At 40.8% G+C, this 14067-nt stretch overlaps 1 protein-coding gene across 2 annotated transcripts in view; it reads right to left on the minus strand.

Moving 5' to 3' along the window:
• Positions 1–2114: 2114 nt before the first annotated feature.
• The window catches only part of jak1 (Janus kinase 1), a 34998-nt gene continuing 23045 nt past the window's right edge, over positions 2115–14067 (minus strand). For both annotated transcript variants that reach the window (XM_047586438.1, XM_047586437.1), the window contains exons 14-25: positions 13910–13997; positions 13047–13174; positions 12811–12949; positions 10047–10198; positions 9764–9914; positions 8217–8305; positions 7832–8024; positions 6649–6773; positions 6391–6563; positions 5535–5652; positions 4943–5053; positions 2115–4133 (exon numbers count right to left, since the gene is read on the minus strand). In XM_047586438.1, coding sequence (XP_047442394.1) covers positions 4014–4133; positions 4943–5053; positions 5535–5652; positions 6391–6563; positions 6649–6773; positions 7832–8024; positions 8217–8305; positions 9764–9914; positions 10047–10198; positions 12811–12949; positions 13047–13174; positions 13910–13997 — 1587 coding nt within the window. In that variant the 3' untranslated portion in view covers positions 2115–4013. The remainder of the gene's footprint in view (positions 4134–4942; positions 5054–5534; positions 5653–6390; positions 6564–6648; positions 6774–7831; positions 8025–8216; positions 8306–9763; positions 9915–10046; positions 10199–12810; positions 12950–13046; positions 13175–13909; positions 13998–14067) is intronic.

Below are 14067 nucleotides of genomic sequence, written 5' to 3' on the forward strand. Positions count from 1 at the left end.
AAATTTTTTTTCTCCAAGTGAAAAACAAAGTAAAAAAAAATGTCATCATCCAGTATTGTTTCTCACCACATATCTCAACTTGTTATGCACTCATATTAATGTAAGCACTATATTAAATGCCATTTTTTTGGCCCAATAGACATTTTGCCCTTGAACACACCACTCGTTTTCCTCTAAGCCAAATTTGATCTAAAACATTTTGACTCGAAACGCCACAGATGTTACTTTATTTTTTAGAGTTTACTAAAATGAATTCAGAATTTACAAAAACGGGGGGAAATTCTTTCTTCTTTTCTTTTATTGTATCATTCTTGAGGATATAACGGCGCCTTATCCCCATAAAAGCAAGAGAAATGTAGTTGTTACACATTTTAACTTGCAAACGGGTCAAATTTGACCTTAACATGATACAAGGGTTAGATGAAAATACGCAGCGGTGTCTGTGGTCAGTGCAGTCAAATGTTAGTCTCAGGCGCTTCAATTTATTTCCCTTCTTTTATTAATGTGGTGGAGCTGGTGGATGAATGAGACGTCATAAATAAAACTAGGCGATCAGAAGGCTCCATTGTAGATTTTTCTGTGTGTTTGGCTAAAATAAGGTAAGGGATTTCTTTTATAGCTTTATAATAATTTCCTTTTTCTTTACGGTTTTAAACATGGCCATAACGATAAAGTTACGTCTGTTGTGACGTGGATAAGGCTTAAAAAGCATGTGATTGTGATTGGTGGCTTTAATATATGAGAAGCAACAGGTGCATCCCGAACCACTCTGATTGAGTGGGGTATTCAGGTGGTTCTTTTTAATTTATTTGAGCTATTGATCCTTTTGAGCTGTTTGTGGAGGTCAAATGAAGCTGGGAAAAAAAGGATTTAAATCAGTAGCAGGGAGCACTTCTGTAAAAGTCTGTGCGATGGCTTTAAAATGTAAAATCATTTGCGGGTTACCAGTGTGGAGCCAGTGGTTTGATGACTTTTATAATATTGTGCGTTATTTTTCCTCACAAGGTCCACCTGCTTGGCTTTCACCTTGGAGTTTGCTTGGTTGCCGTGGAGATGCTTGGCGTTGTCGTTGCTTGTACGGTTCAGGTTGAGGGGGTTAATTTCCACCTGGGGTCAAATTTGAACAGCCTGCTGATGTTTCTACAGAGACTAATTGACGCTATCACGGTTAACGGCTGCAGAAAAAGGCACATCACCATCAGAATTCAGAAATTCACCTCTTATCTCTGTCTGTCTGTGACCTTTGACCCCTTCTGCATATGTCTGCTTTTGCCCTCTGTTCACTCACCCTCGTTTCACCTGCTGCTGTTGCTTACAGTGTCACACCACCACCACCAGTTTTTTTATTCAGCCTGTGCCTAAAACCTAAACATGTTGGTATGCTTGGTTGGGATCTGAGCTGTGCGTTGTGCGTGGAGTTGGCGGCATCTAGTGGCGAGACCGCAGATTGAAATCCCTCCTTCGACCTTTCTTTTTTTTTGTAAACATTGCGACACATTATCTGCTGTTATATAGAGGATGTGTTTCACTTCTACTGTCAAACATCTGTAGCTTATGTCTCAGTAATAATAATAATTAATAATAACTGTGTGGTACAGTGTGCAGGTAGGTAGGTAAACACAAGGGGGCGCTTCCGAGTCCTTTCTCATGGCTAATTAGTGTCATCCAGTCAGATTTGTTTGGTTTCCTGGGTGATGTCGTACCTAAATTCTTCTTCTTGATGTTTGGATCTCCTAAACTTACACATACATGGATCGGCCACAACATTAAAACCACCCAAAGGACAATGAATAACCTATTGTGACAATTCAATGTTCTGCTGGGAAACTTTTAGACTTGACGTTAGCGTGGATGGTACTAAGACATTTTAGTTGCTAAAAGAATTATATTATTATTATCAGAGGAGGTAACCTTGGGTGTAGTTTTAGTCGTGACTCCTTTCTGGTCCAAATGTTTCTGTTTAACACGAGGTCAGCGTTGAGGCCGAACTGTGTGACAGTGTGTGTGTGTGTGTGTTGATCACAAAGCGTTGCAATACTCGAGTGTTTCTGATTCATTTCAGCGGCTGTACACGTGTCTCTTAAGATTTGCTGTGCTTTGTAAAATGCTCTTGCTTTTAGAGTTTGTGGATTTATTTTTTATTTTTTCCTCTCTGACCCGAAAGATACTGTAGATTTTGCAAAATTTTATATCTGACATTGATATTGTTTTACTGTGAATAAGGTATTATTTCCAGAGCACCTTTCGCATGCCTGCTTACAACTGTAACATATAGAACAAAACTGTTTTCAGTAGTTATATGACATAGCATTTGACAGACAGAATACAACACTGACTTTATTTATTTTTTCATTGTGTAATTATGGATACTATCTCCTTCCATAAGTCATGATTTCATCTTTTTTTTTTTTTCAAAAATATATATAAATTTCTTTTCTCTTATGTCAAGCAGAAGGAACTGTCTTTTACATTCCTAAATAAAATGTGGACTGCGCATCTTTTTTTCCTCCTGACAATCTTTTGTTGGTGTCGCCTTCGTGCCAATATTCACAGTTGCGTCGAGTAGTACTGGCCGTATCCGAAGTCACCGCGATTAAAATCGTGACTGGTGAATGTCTCTGAGGGAGGGGAGGGGAGGGGAGGAGAGGGGGGGGTTTACCAGAAAAAACACACCCTCCTGCTCAAACCTTACGACGTATACATTGATAAATACACTTTTATAATGTTTCTGGGCTATTGGAGGATATCATATAAAATGCACAAAAGTAACTATAACCGTTTCATATCATTAAAAGAAATTATATTTTGAAAAAAAAAACATAAAAAGCCATGCAGATCAGTCAATTCACTGCTCTTTCCGCACTTCAAACTTTGTGTTCCACCTGAAGTCCTTCCATTTGCAGTATGCGGCAGTGGATACAGGCTGTTTTCTTTTCTTTTTTTCGTTGCAGTATTACATGAGTATTACATCTACAGAGATTCACGGCCAGTATTTCTGGTTCTGACTGACCCCATCTTGCACCTAAAGCAACATTAACAGTAGAGGAGAAGTAAAGTGACGCCGCCCACATTTGCTCCTAAAATACCAAATCTCACTGTAGGTTGTTTGGATTTCAGGTGCAGCTAATCAGGACAGGACAAGATCCATTACATTATTATAGCCCCAAAAACAAAAATCTAGATCTTCAGTTCGCGTGCAAATGCAGCTCCTGCTCCACTAAGATTAATCTTTGCGATATTTAACCCAATTACTGGTACATACAATTCCTAAAAGTGAAATTGGCTGTCGCACTTTCTTTCTTTCTTTTTTTTTTTAAATGCTCGTTTTGTCTGTTAGACCACCGTGGCTTGGAGAAAGTTGGAGGACGACTGATCACTGGCTCTAACTCAACGCCAATTCCCGGCGGCTGCGTTTGCACAACATGAACAGAAAATCCTGACATTTATCACGAAGAAAACAGGTGAAATGTCTCCTGAGGAGTCCATGAAACAACCGGCGTCGGCTGAGACCACATCTTCTCTGCGATCCACTCGGCATCCGTCACAAATGACTCTACACGTCCGCGTGAAATGGAGCGTTCCAAAAAAAAAAAAAGAAGAAGAAGAAGAAGAAGAAGAAGAAGCTCAGTTCAGCTCAGCGTCCATCTTTTCAGCGTCCGTGCGTGAGCGCGATATTAGCCGTGCCTCAAAGTCCTCTGACAGTGAAATAAAAGTGATAAGAATCCGCACAAGTTTGACATCTCCCACAGACAGTTAAATGTTCTCCATATGGTGATAAGTAAGATAGTGGGTCACACTGGGAAGGCTACATTTCTTTCATGTCAAATGCTCATGATTGGAAATATGAGAGTAATATGACAAAAAAAAAAGAAAAAAAAAAGAAGTGTCTTATTAGGGTTAGACTTCATGCCACGATTAAGGAAGGTTTATATAAGCGTAGGAAGGTGCATGGCTTTCTTTGTCATTGCTGGGGTCAGTTTTTTTGCCATTCCCAAAAAAAACCGCTGGAGTTTTTAAAGGTTGCTCGGCTTTTGGAATTGTTGCTGAAAGGCGGTCAGCTCCTCGATCAGGCTCGTGAAGGTGATTCTGTGATCCGGCATTTGTTTCCAGCATTTGCACATCAGGTTGTATACCTGTCAAACAAGGACAGCGTTAGACTGCAGGTGGTGACATGTGGGAAAACCTAGCAACGTTTTTACTATTAGATGTCACATTGTGTTTCTTTTCCTTTGTACTGGTTCATCAGATAAAGGACTGGGATGTTCTCGTACAGTACTTGTTATTAGACATTTATATTCTAAGCTAAATCTATAAACTACTGTAAATGTGCTAAAACCATAGACTGGTATAAATATGGACATCTGTTACGAGGAAATGCTTCATTAATTTTCTTTTTACAACCCTGAAAGTCCCGCAGCACCTGTATGGAGGGGTTGGCATGGCAACTGGTAGTTTCCATTATGTCACATCCTGTTTCTATAGCGTCAAATAACTCGCTCCAACGAAACTTATCCAAAAAAAAAATCGACCCTTGAACATGCATCAACATTATATTGTGTTAACTACTTACTAAGCCAGAAACCGTCTTCGAAAAAAATTAATATTTGATGTGTATTTTAGTGTTTTATTTCAGCCCAAGTCCCGTTCACTAACATGGAGGAGGTGAAGCTTATGACCTATACTGCAGCCAACCACCAGGGGGAGCTCTACTCGCTCTGGCTTCACTTCAGAGGAGCTGTTCCGCCGTCCATCTTTATACAGTCTATGGTTACACTAAAACTACCTTTTATCATGCTATTTATTTTTTTATGTTATGCACTTAGAAACAGGACCGGTGACGGCTTTCCTTGTCTTTGCCTTTGATTTCTAAATAAAGACACACCTGAGAACAAAATTGTCATTATTGTCCTAGTATATTTTACAGCAGGGTTAAGTTTCTTACAAATTCTGGACACTCCTCGGGACGGGGCAACCTCGATCCTTCCTGCAGCACCTTCACCAGTCGGATGACGGTCATCTGGCCGTGGGTGTTGCCGATCATGTCCAAGTAGCGCTGATTGGGTAAAAAACACACAAAACGTTTCCACACTTGCTCTGTTTTCATTTCATTTCACGTGGAAATTCAACTGCCATTTCGTGGGTTTTAGATTCGACTTGCGTCACGTCTCGTTCTTAATCATGACTCATTATTTTAACATTTACCGTCTTCATTACTAATGAGCCTCCAGTAAGAGTGGTGATGGGTCAGTGGTGGTTAAGACTAAGAGGTAAATAATAGATATAGCGATAAACTAGGATCTTGGCGCGGGCTCTAGTTTGAAAAGCTCCCGCTGGAGTCTGTCGTCTGCTGCTCTGGCCAAAGACCAACACCATCTGCCACATACAAATAACTGCGTTGGTAATGCTGTGAGAAAATCTGCTCTTGAAAACAGTCACGGGTACATAATTATCTAGGTTTTAAATATAAGAGATGTAAAACAATAACGGGAGATGAGAAGGATTTTTAAAAAGCCTCTGTGAGACTTCACACTGACCTTCATGGGGCTCTCGCGTGATTCGCAGTAGGTGATGATCTCATACAGCGTCACACCGAAGGACCAAACATCTGAGGCCCGGTAAAACTTGCAAAGAGTCAGGCACTCTGGGGCATACCTGAAAACAAAAAAAGTGTGACAACATTCATTCTTCCACATCGTCAACAGGTACGTCATCACCATGAGCGACCACTTGGATTTTATTTTCACGCTTCCATTAAAAATCAGAATTAAAGTTTCTTTTTATGAAATTCATCTTTTTCAAACTAGTAACACAAATATAGAAATATTCCACTTGTACATATTTCTGTGCAGATTATAGCTATTCTGCACCTATAAATTAAAATAAATTAAAGTATTTATTCGTTTTAATAAACTTGAATTGTCTCAGAATACCAATGGTGAGTAAACTACGTGCATAATTAAAACAGAAGCCCTTAAGTACAGTTGGCTGCAGTGATTATACAGACATATTCCCTGCTAATTTGAACTCCTGCGTCAACCTACTGCGCCAGTTTCAATTTCCCTGTCAGCTCATTTCCTAGTTGCCTCATATCATCTCAGCGTTTGAGCATTAATTCCTAGACGGCTGACGCAGGAGGCAATTTACTGTTAAAATTTTAATTTAGTTCCTTCTTGCATGAGCCACGCATGGATAGATCACACATGCTCCACGTTTCTCCCTTCGGTTCAAATTGATTTCTTTTTGGTGCCGCTTCCTATTTCACTTCGCCTCCCCTTTCTATCATCTCCTCCTCTCGCAAAGTCATTATGCCGCAACAATGAGCTCTCAACTATCACGGTGAAGTGAATAAAACGGACGGCCCCTTTTATCCGCGTCTCCCTTTTGCCTCACCAGAACACGGGGCTATCGAGGTCATCCTTGACGGTGTAATATCCCTCGTTGTCCTTGATGCTCTTTGTGAGGCCGAAATCTCCGATCTTCACCGTCCCCTCGCTCTCCACCAGCACGTTGCGGGCAGCCAGGTCGCGGTGGATGTAGTTTCGGAGTCCCAAATATTCCATTCCCTAAAATAACAAGAAAAAAGAGGTGTCATCTTTCAACAGGTTCTAGGTGAATGGGATCTAACGGAGTGAAGAGAAGCTGTGTTACCTTGCAGATCTGAATGGAGTAGCTGAGCAGGGTGCTGAGGTTGACCCTGCTCTTGTTACGGGGCAGGTACTCCTTCAAACTGCCCAGTGGAAGATACTCCATGATCAGCTTAATAGCCTGGCCACCTATGTGCAGATTTAGACACAAATGCAGCAAAAGATAACAATTCATTAAAATAGATAAAAATAAAATAAGACTGTATAATGCTAGCCACAGTTTGTGCCTTTGCCTCTCTCAGTCTAAGAGCTGAGTTGTGAGATTTTCTTAACACTATACCAAACTATTTTTAAATATCACTGATTATAAAATGTGGGTCTTCAACAGGGGATCTGTGAGCCCTAGAGAGTCCACGGAGGTACTGTAGGGGGCCGCAAAATTTATGGTTGACATTTTTAAAAAAAAATATTTAGTTTTTATTTTCCCCACACAAATTTAAAGAGAGTATTCAGTCCCCCAGGTGAAATCCCATGTATGTATGTATGTTTAAGTCAAGTATGTTTATGTTTATGGCAGTTGCACAGCCACCCTACTATTGCACACGTTTGAAATAAAAAAAAACGAATATTTAAAAGTATGTATTATTTGAATAACTTAATATTGAATGCAAAGTGATTATAACAATGTATATTTATGAATAGCACTGGGTCAAGTTTAATATAGAACACATACAGTAGGTAGGAGGTCCCTACTTAATCTCTCATCAGTTTGTGGGTTCTTGCCCTGAATAACGTTGAAGGCCCCTTTTTTAAAAGGCGCAAACACATTTTATTTCCCGCCTCTTCCATGGTCACAGATTCAGAAATGGGCTGAATACGAGCATCTGTGTTAAGGCTCTTTTAGAGTACGTCGAGAGAAACACATGCACGTAGCCTATGCTGATGTGAACCGTTTATACTTGCGTGCTACTCAGTCTGCAAATACACCACCCACACACCAGTCAGTGCTGCGTCAACTTAACGCAGAAGTTTAAACCGCCTATTATTGTTCAGAGGAGGGAATTTTTCGACACCTAGAGGGTTTGAAGAAGTGTTTGGGGAAATGACTTGACAAGATTTCGAGAGAGGAACCAATACCTGAACTTCTAGTAATTTCAGCGACTACATTCCAGATCCAACAGGTAGACTTTGACATTTAAACACGTGTATGTTGGTGTACTGGCGTGTGCTCCCTGTGTCTGTCGTACCTTCCTCTTGGCAGATGCCTTTGTATTTAACAATGTTTTCATGGTAGAGCGCCTTCAGGATGTCAATCTCCCTGGAGAGGTTGTTGTTCTGTTCTTCCCGGTTCTCGGGCTTCAGTGACTTCACTGCCACCAGCTCGCCCGTTTTGTCTCCTCTGGGATCGTAACGGCACAGCTCCACCCTACCATAGTGACCCTGCGCAGGGGACGCGAACAAAGTTTCCATTACTGCAGTGCAATAAAACTAACTCCTGTAAGGCTTTCTATTTGTTTTAGAGACAGAACCATGGGAACAATTACATGCACATGTAACATTAGTATCCAAGAGCGGATTTGGTCACGTTCGTTTTATGTTTCAGTTTCGGTTTGATACAGATCAGACTCTTACCTCTCCCAGATCTCTGATCCACTTCAGGAACCTTTTCTCAAACATGGTCGGGTCCACCTCAGGTGTGGGCTGGGGTTCGATAGATGGGTCTGAGAAACGGAACGAACAAAAAAAAACATACATTAAGCACACTTGATAAAAAAACATTTATTTTCTTCAACATAAAGCACATTTCTTGCGTCATAGGAAGTCTACTGTGGTTGACGGTGTCAACGTTTTCACAAGAATTTTTCTGCGGTTATGTAAGTGTCTGCTTGCTCTGGTTTCCACACAAATGGCTACTTTTAGTAGGACAGCTAGTTGACAGCAAATCTATGCCCCCGTTTCTGTTAAGGACAAAATACTGATAAAAGTTTCAAAATAACCTTTCAGGTAGAACCAAGAGCAGATACCAGAGTTAAGGTGGTTTCATGGCTGTTTAGGGATTTTAACATAAGAGCATCAAATTGGTTTAGTAAAACTGGCTGCAGTATCTAACTCTGACCAGCAGGTGGAAGAAAAGAGTAACATGATATGGGGCCCAGCTCAGGGGCACATCAGCATTACTGCACTCAGTGAACTTCCTCATCAACATCTGAGTTGGGTAAACAACTCTCTTGCTTTCGCTCTCTCTCTGTCTCTGTCTCTGCTACAAGGCAGCTGCTAAGTGACACAGAAAAAACATTCAGGTCATACTCCAACTGCAAACAACGGGGCTTCAATTATTTAACCTGCACACGTTTTTAATCTGTTCTGCAGTTTTTCAACAGATAAAATTTGGAATTTCTTTTGTCAAAAGGCAAAAAAACAAACTAAAAGGAAATGAAAGATGCTTTGTTCCTTGTATGTGTATATATAAAATGTGCAATATACACTCACTTGCCACTTTATTAGGTACACCTGTTCCGTTGCTTGTTGACACAAATAGATAATCAGCCAATCACACGTCTGCAGTTCAACGCAGCAGGTTAATAAACCATGTCACGAAGCTCATATCATCGCCAACTGGTTCCTTGAACACTAACAATGAGTTCACTGTACTCCAGTGGCCTGCACAGTTACCAGATCTCAATCCAACAGAGGAACCTTTGGGATGTGGTGGAACAGGAGATTCTCATCATAGATGTGCAGTCGACAAATCTGCAGCCACCGTGTGATGCTATCATGTCAACATGGACCAAAATCTCTGAGGAATGTTTGCAACACCCTGTTTAAAATATGCCACGAAGAATTAAGGCAGCTCTGAAGGCAAAAGGGGGTCCGGCTTTTTACTGGCAAGGTGTACCTAATAAAGTGGCCGGTGAGGATATACGTAAAATTTTTGCAGTAAACACTGTTTCCCATAAAGTTGGAATTAAATATATTTTACCTTTTCTCGTTAAATGGTTGTTACAATGTGATTTATTCTCGACAGATAGCATTTGCATCGTCTCAAAGCTTAAATGGACAGTCTGTTCTTAACATTTAAAAGAGGAAATGTGTGTGAAAACAAAAGTATTCCAACTTTAAGGTCAACTGTGTATGTGCATGCATACATTATACACCACACAAACTCCCCTCACACATACTTTTCTCTATGAGCATGTCCATCTCTCTGACGATGGCCCTGAAGAAAGGTCTCTTCTTGGGGTCGTAGGTCATGCAGTGGGTCATGAGTTCAGCCAGCTCTGTGCATTCTGGAGTAGCCAGCTGGCACTCGGTTTCGTAAAACCTCTCCTTCTGCTCAGGACGAAGACAAACACGTGATTAAGATGGTGTGTTAAAAAAAAAAAAAACACAGAGCTAAAGTGAATAGTTAGTGTGGAAAAAAATAAGACATTAGTTTGTACGGATGCATGTTTTACCACATACCTCCGTGAGTTTCTTCTCTTTGAGAGGGACTTCTCCGTCGTAGCAGATCTCCCACAGGGTGGTACCGAATCCCCATTTGTCAGCTGCGACGCTCAGGGATGAGACGCTCTTCACACACTCCGGAGCAATCCACGGGATACGGTGCACACACTCTGCAGGCGCGAGCAAAGTCCGGTTTAAGATGCAATTAATCAATTCAGTTAAGCGGAGATTTGTTTGTTGTCACAGACTGGTGCTGTCTGAGACAATTATGTGTGAAATGTGAGGGCGTCAGGTGGAAACGATGATACTCCTAGTTGCTTTACTGGATTACGACACAAGCTTGGCTCTCAGTGACATGCCTTTAAGAGAACGCGTCAAAAAATACTGTAACCTTTTCAAGAAATATGTATTCACTGGCCACATCAAATGTCATAAAAAATATAATAAAACCAAGGTTGGCAGGCTGTAATAGTTCATTGCTGGAAGTAGCTTGACTTCATCCTTTATCTAGTTTATTTTCCTGATACTGTCACTCAGTTTAACAAATAAGCAGAGGTGGGTATTGGCAGGGACTTCACGATACGATACATTATTGCGATATTATGCGAAGTTCACTGAGAAATTTTAAATGCACTTTAAAATTAGCAGGTGACAGTGATAATTCATTGGACAAACTGGGTCAAAAAAACAATATTAATGTAAATGATCCATATCCAATTTATTACACTTGTACAAAAAATGTGGTGGTGGAGGTGTGGAAGTCGTTTACGATTGGCCTAATCCATGACTTTTTTTCTTTTAAAATTGATATTGAATCGGAAGAAAATATATCGCGATATATCGCCATATCGATATTTACCGACATATAATACCAGGAATCAATAGATTATAATAGATAATAAAGTGCACTGCAGTTCTGACAGGCTGAGTACTGTAGGCGGGTAAGCTGTCTTGACATGTTGCCTCAATGCCTCCATTGAATCTAAAATGGCCCGATGTCAGCTGGCTGAAATATATCACTTTGACTGGAAGGCAGGCTAACTGATTGGCTGACCTCCGCTGCCGGCTTTGCAAATCTATATGCCTCCACAGAGAAAGAAATGAGAGCGGGAAAGGAGATAATTGAGTATATGGACATAAGAGAAAAAAAAAAAAAAAGAGTGAAAGAGGAGAATAGATTTGAGGTTTAGAGTAAAGCGATCTGAGATTGCTGGGAAACAGGGAAGAGTGCTCCCAGTGGCTTTCTCAGCACTTAAAGCACTATGTTCCAATCAAATCTATGTACAAGGACATGAATGTATAGCTGGAAGATTGGTTGATCAGCAAAGTGATGAAGGCAGAACAAGAAATGTTAGAGTTCTGGGTAAAAAAAAAAAAGAGGGACGGCACATTCCCAGCATGCGGCAGTGCTCGTTCGTACAGAAACATTTCTAGTCCTTCGACTGGGCAGACACACTGGGTTATATTTCTGGGCAGACACAACTTCTGACTCCGATAGACGAACGGAAATATGAGGCAGCCATTTGAAGGGAACTGTGCAATCTGAGACGTGTCCTTGGCGGACCGTCTTCTCTGAACCCAGATCTAGGCAGCTTTTACAAACCAAATTACAAGCCGAGGCGGAAATGCGCCCTCTGCACCAATTAAGCGAAAAATATGATTCCTATTACTGACAACCTCTCCTGCTTGATCGGAAATGTTTCTCTTTTATTAATTTATTCATTTTTTTTTTCCCCCCTGCTTTGTGTGGGAAGAACATGAAGATATAGAGCTTAAACGAAAAGGAAAACAAAGTACTTAAATGTGTTAGGAGCAAAAAAACATTCACTCAAGTTCTATCTGTATCCACAGGATTCATTTGTCTAAAAGGACACTTGGCAGGACATATCCGGAGGTGGACCCGACCGGTTTTGGGGATGCCCAAAGTTGGTACAGTTTTAGTCCTCAATTTGTGACACATTCTCTTGTACAGTGGGGCGGCAGTAGCTCAGGAGGTAGAGCCGTCTCCCAATAACCGAAAGGTTGGTGTTTGATTGCGAGGGGAATGATCTGGTGGTGGTCGGAGAGGCCGGAGAGGCAGCCACGTTACGGATGAATAATGCATCCAATTGTAAGCGCTTTGAGCATCTAAAAATGGAAAAGCTCAATATAAAACCAGTGCATTATTAGCTGTGACGAAGAGGTAAGCCCTGCTCCTGAAATTGCGTTACTTGGGGTGGTGACATCTGGGGCAGAGTTGGACGCCGTCGCCTTTTCATCCCTTCTAGGCAGACGCTAATTTTGTGTAAGTGGAAATCAGTTAGGCCTCCCACGCACAGGCGCTGGGGTGAACATGTAATGCCACATTTAAAACTTGAGAAGTCTCAGTAATGTGTTAGAATTTATTTTTATTATAATTATTGTAATACATTTCCTGTTTCATATGTGTATGTTTATGTTATTGTTGCTTTGACCGTTGATTATATTGTATGTGTTTACAGTACAAAAAGCCAATAAAAATACTTGAATAGGAGGAAATAGGACGATTCCGATCATGGGATTGAAATCATTCTATTTCCTCATATTCAAGTAATTTTACTTAAATCTGCCAGTCAATATGTGTAACTGTTTCCTTAAAGTGTGGGGGTCAAAAAGTTGCTGCGATGCATTTAGTTGAAGGACTGTTCACTCATTTTAGTTTTACTTTCATTTGTGACATGTCAGGAAAGAAAGCTGTTATCGGAAATTTTCCAGTGGCATATTGAGTCAGCTCAAGTATGTGTTGCATTATAGTCTTACTCACCCTCCCTGGTGAGCACTGTGATTGGTATTCCTCTGTCACTGAGCTTTATGAAGGGCCCTCCCTCATCGGCAGCCAGTCCGTCTCTGGCCAGCAAGATGTTCTTAGCGCACACAAAGCCGTGGACCAGCTTTTTGTCCTCCTACAAAACACACATGTGTACAAAACAGGTCCACAATCAAGAGGGCACATTTGCTAACACAAATCTGTGTGTTTTTGTTTGCGTTTTTCTCTCTTACCAAGTAGCTGAGAGCTGAGGCCAGCTGCTTGGCCACCAGGAACTTCCACGGCGTGCTGAGCGGAGTCTGCTGTCTCCTCATAAACAAGTCCAGAGGTCCAAGTTGGACAAACTCCTCCACCATGATGTCTTGTAATTGCAAAGAAACAAAAGTCTCTCACAGAGCTGAGAAATGACACCACATCCTCCCACGCAACTGCACTCTACGCAACCATTTAATTTAGTTTCAGTTTATAACAAAGAACTGTAGATCATATTCTTGCAATCATAAATTGCAAAATTTGCATCCAAACATTTAATATTAGTTATAATTATTATTATTATTATTAGTTTTACTATTTTAAGTCCTTTGTTTGCAGTTAGGACACATTCCCATGACTTTATAAATTTACCCCATCTTTTTGACAAGTGTCTTCAATGAAAAAATGCTGGCTTGGATGAAGCCTTCACGAAAACACGGAAATTTCAGAATTACGATATCATAGCGTTCACGTTACAGATTAACTTGGAGGAGAAAAAATACCTTTGGTATACTGTATATGATTTGTGACATATGTGCAGCAGCTATTTATTTTTATTTTGGAATCAGTCATTTCTGAGTTTGACAACTCAGAGCTAATTTTTTTCCCCCCAAGTTGTCTTGAATGCAGCACCAGCTGCAGCTGGATCTCAACCAAGTTTTCCACGACCCACCCCCACCCTACTTCTGATTGGCCGGTGATGTTAGTTTGGAGAGGGAAAGCTGCATTTCTCTCATTTCACTGGTAGGTGAACTCAACTGACTGCTCAAACCCGATATCGTGATCAAACAAAAGATCCGGCACGGTGCCAGAAAACTTTGAGCCCTTCTTCATATGCACTTACTTTCTTGGGAGTGGACACACATTCCATACAGCAGCACGATGTGTTTGTGTGAAACTTGTCGCATGATGCTGGCTGTTTCAAAAAAGGTCTGTCAACAGAAAGACAAAGGTGACTGCAGCAAAACAACATATACTTTATATTCTATTTTAAATTTTGTA

The sequence above is a fragment of the Mugil cephalus genome, chromosome 6, assembly GCF_022458985.1.
Source record: "Mugil cephalus isolate CIBA_MC_2020 chromosome 6, CIBA_Mcephalus_1.1, whole genome shotgun sequence".
Classification (NCBI taxonomy): Eukaryota; Metazoa; Chordata; class Actinopteri; order Mugiliformes; family Mugilidae; genus Mugil; species Mugil cephalus.